Source organism: Mizuhopecten yessoensis, unplaced genomic scaffold (assembly GCF_002113885.1).
Source record: "Mizuhopecten yessoensis strain PY_sf001 unplaced genomic scaffold, ASM211388v2 scaffold4623, whole genome shotgun sequence".
In the NCBI taxonomy this organism is placed as follows: Eukaryota; Metazoa; Mollusca; class Bivalvia; order Pectinida; family Pectinidae; genus Mizuhopecten; species Mizuhopecten yessoensis.
In genome coordinates, this window is record NW_018405639.1 from 190706 (window position 1) to 193536 (window position 2831).

Genomic DNA, 2831 nt, shown 5'->3' on the forward strand with positions numbered 1-2831 from the left:
ACATACAGGTAAACATTGTAGGATACATACAGGTAAACATTGTAGGATACATACAGGTAAACATTGTAGGAAACATACAGGTAAACATTGTAGGAAATATACAGGTAGTGTTTACAGCATCATTAAGGTAAATAAAACTGAATCATACAGGTCCCTGAAACAAAATATACAGATTATTGTCTAATTGTCACAGAATCATTCAAGTAACTCACAAAAACATTCAAGAAAGTCCAATTTATTCACTGACCTTGACCTTGCAGGTGTGCAGCATCCAGTGGAACTACAAAACCACAGACGATGTGGTGAAGGTCGAGGTGTGGGATGTTGTTGATAAAGGTCGAAAGAAAAAGAAAATGGAGGGTCTAAAGATGGAACCAGATAAACAACAGGTATCAAAGTAAACAATAAAAAACAGACTGCTGTGACCTCTGTAGTTAGGAGTGAAATCCTGTGATTTCAGTAGTTAGGGTAGACCTCATGCGTTATCTGTAGTTAGGGAAGATTATTTGACCTTTTTAGTTAAGGTAGAAGCTGTGTGACCTCAGTAGTCAGGCTGGAAGCGATGTGACCTCTGTAGTCAGGCTAGAAGCGGTGTGACCTCTGTAGTCAGACTAGAAGCAGTGTGACCTCTGTAGGCAAGATAGAAGTGGTGTGACCTCTGTAGGCAGGCTAGTAGCAGTTTGACCTCTGTCATACCTTTTGAGTCAGGCTAGAAGCTGTGTGACCTCTAGTCAGACTAGAAGCTGTGTGACCTCTAGTCAGGCTAGAAGCTGTGTGACCTCTAGTCAGACTAGAAGAAGCTGTGTAACCTTTGTAGTTAGGCTAGAAGTGATGTGACTTCTGTCTGACCTCTGTATTAAGCTAGAAGCGGTGTGACCTCTGTAGTCAGACTAGAAGCGGTGTGACCTCTGTCTGACTTTGTAGTAAGGCTAGAAGCAGTGTGACCTCTATTGTTTGCGTAGATGATCTGATACCATAGTTAGAGTAGATGTCATGTTATATTAATGCCACTTGTACAGGTACAGTACACTGTAATTATTGGTATCGAGCCAGATTTTTGTTGATATTGGTTTTCATGCTCATTTCAAAAATATATGTACATTTAGCATATGTTTTCACTACACATTTAAAAACATGTGAGTCTGAAAGACAAGTAATAACTTAAAAGGTGGCTAATGCTAAAAGATTTTTCTCTTTATATTACACCTGTAAAATTACTGATATATTTATTCTTTATCTGCATAGTGCATGTTGCTGGCACAAACAAGGAGAAGTGAAATTTTTATACAATTGTTTTTCGATTCTTACATGTTTGTTACACAGGGGGATGAGCCCAGTCTGGATGCAGAGTTCATTGACGTATATAAGGGGTCGCATGGGGTTATCATGGTGTATGACATCACCAAACAGTGGTAAGCGTCTCAGTGTATTATTTAACTACTTTTATTTGTTGATATGGTTTCATGTGTTAGTGTGGTAGCATACATCATGTTTGAGGACATTTCTATATTTCTATTTAATATCAAGATTTTCCATAACTTTTATTATAGGATGTTTCATGCTTTACATTTTAGGACATTTTCATACATTGAGCGTGAGATTGAGAAGATCCCGTCCCAGATCCCAATATTAGTACTCGGTAACCATAGAGACATGGGTCACCATCGCACTGTTTTAGAGGACAAGGCACGCTACTTCTGTCTCCACCTCCAACGGTACGGTATTCACACCTCCAAAAGTGAAGAACAATAAATGGTCTTATCCTGGTTAGCTTAATTTACACTTTTTTTCTGGTACATAAGATATCCTTGTCTCAATGTAGGGTTATTTTGTCAATGATTTCGAAAAAAATAATGAGACTTTAAAGCCGAACACTGTTTCCAATGTTTATATGTGACTTTTTGATCGTTTGACATTATTTAAGTGATTTACAAGATAGTTGGTTTTAGCACAGAATCCATGCTTGAGCATGAGAACAGTTTCATGAATTCGGGCCCAGGGTCCATATTCATAAAACCGTTCTCATGCTCAAACTCAGATTCTGTGCTCAAGCCCGATTTCTTGTTCCAGTGATAAATTAATGAAAATACTGTTTTCAATATTTACACTTGATATTTTGGCTGCGTCACCTGATTAAACGAGTTGTAAGAAAGTTGGTCTTAACAAAGCACAGAATCCATGCTTGAGCATGGAAATGATTTCATGAATATGGGCCATGGGAATTCCCATTCATACAGTAATCATTGCATTATGTCACATTGTATTATGTCACATTGTATTATGTCACATCAATGCACTAATATCACTTCAAAAATTCACTGAACAAGCAATGCCAACAATAAATTATGTATATAACAGGATTAACATGTGAGAGAATCATTNCAATGTAATACCGTATGTAATGTAATACCGTATGTAATGCAATACCGTATGTAATGTAATACTGTATGTAATGTAATATTGTATGTAATGTAATACCGTATGTAATGTAATACCGTATGAAATGTAATACCGTATGTAATGAAATACTGTATGTAATGTAATACCGTACATAATGTTATACTGTATGTAATGTAATACCGTATGTAATGTAATACTGTATGCAAATGTAATACCGTATGTAATTTAATACCGTATGTAACGTAATACCGTATGTAACGTAATACCGTATGTAATGTAATACCNTATGTAATGTAATACCATATGTAATGTAATACCGTATGTAATGTAATACTGTATGTAATGTAATACTGTATGTAATGTAATACCGTATGTAATGTATTAAAATATGTAATGTAATACTGTATGTAATGTAATACCGTATGTAATGT

General features: G+C 35.9%; 1 protein-coding gene across 1 annotated transcript in view; it reads left to right on the top strand.

Moving 5' to 3' along the window:
• The window catches only part of LOC110449468 (rab-like protein 6), a 21217-nt gene that overhangs the window by 3848 nt on the left and 14538 nt on the right, over positions 1–2831 (top strand). The window contains exons 2-4 of the mRNA XM_021496346.1: positions 261–389; positions 1324–1412; positions 1575–1715. Of these exons, the coding sequence (XP_021352021.1) occupies positions 261–389; positions 1324–1412; positions 1575–1715 (359 nt within the window). The remainder of the gene's footprint in view (positions 1–260; positions 390–1323; positions 1413–1574; positions 1716–2831) is intronic.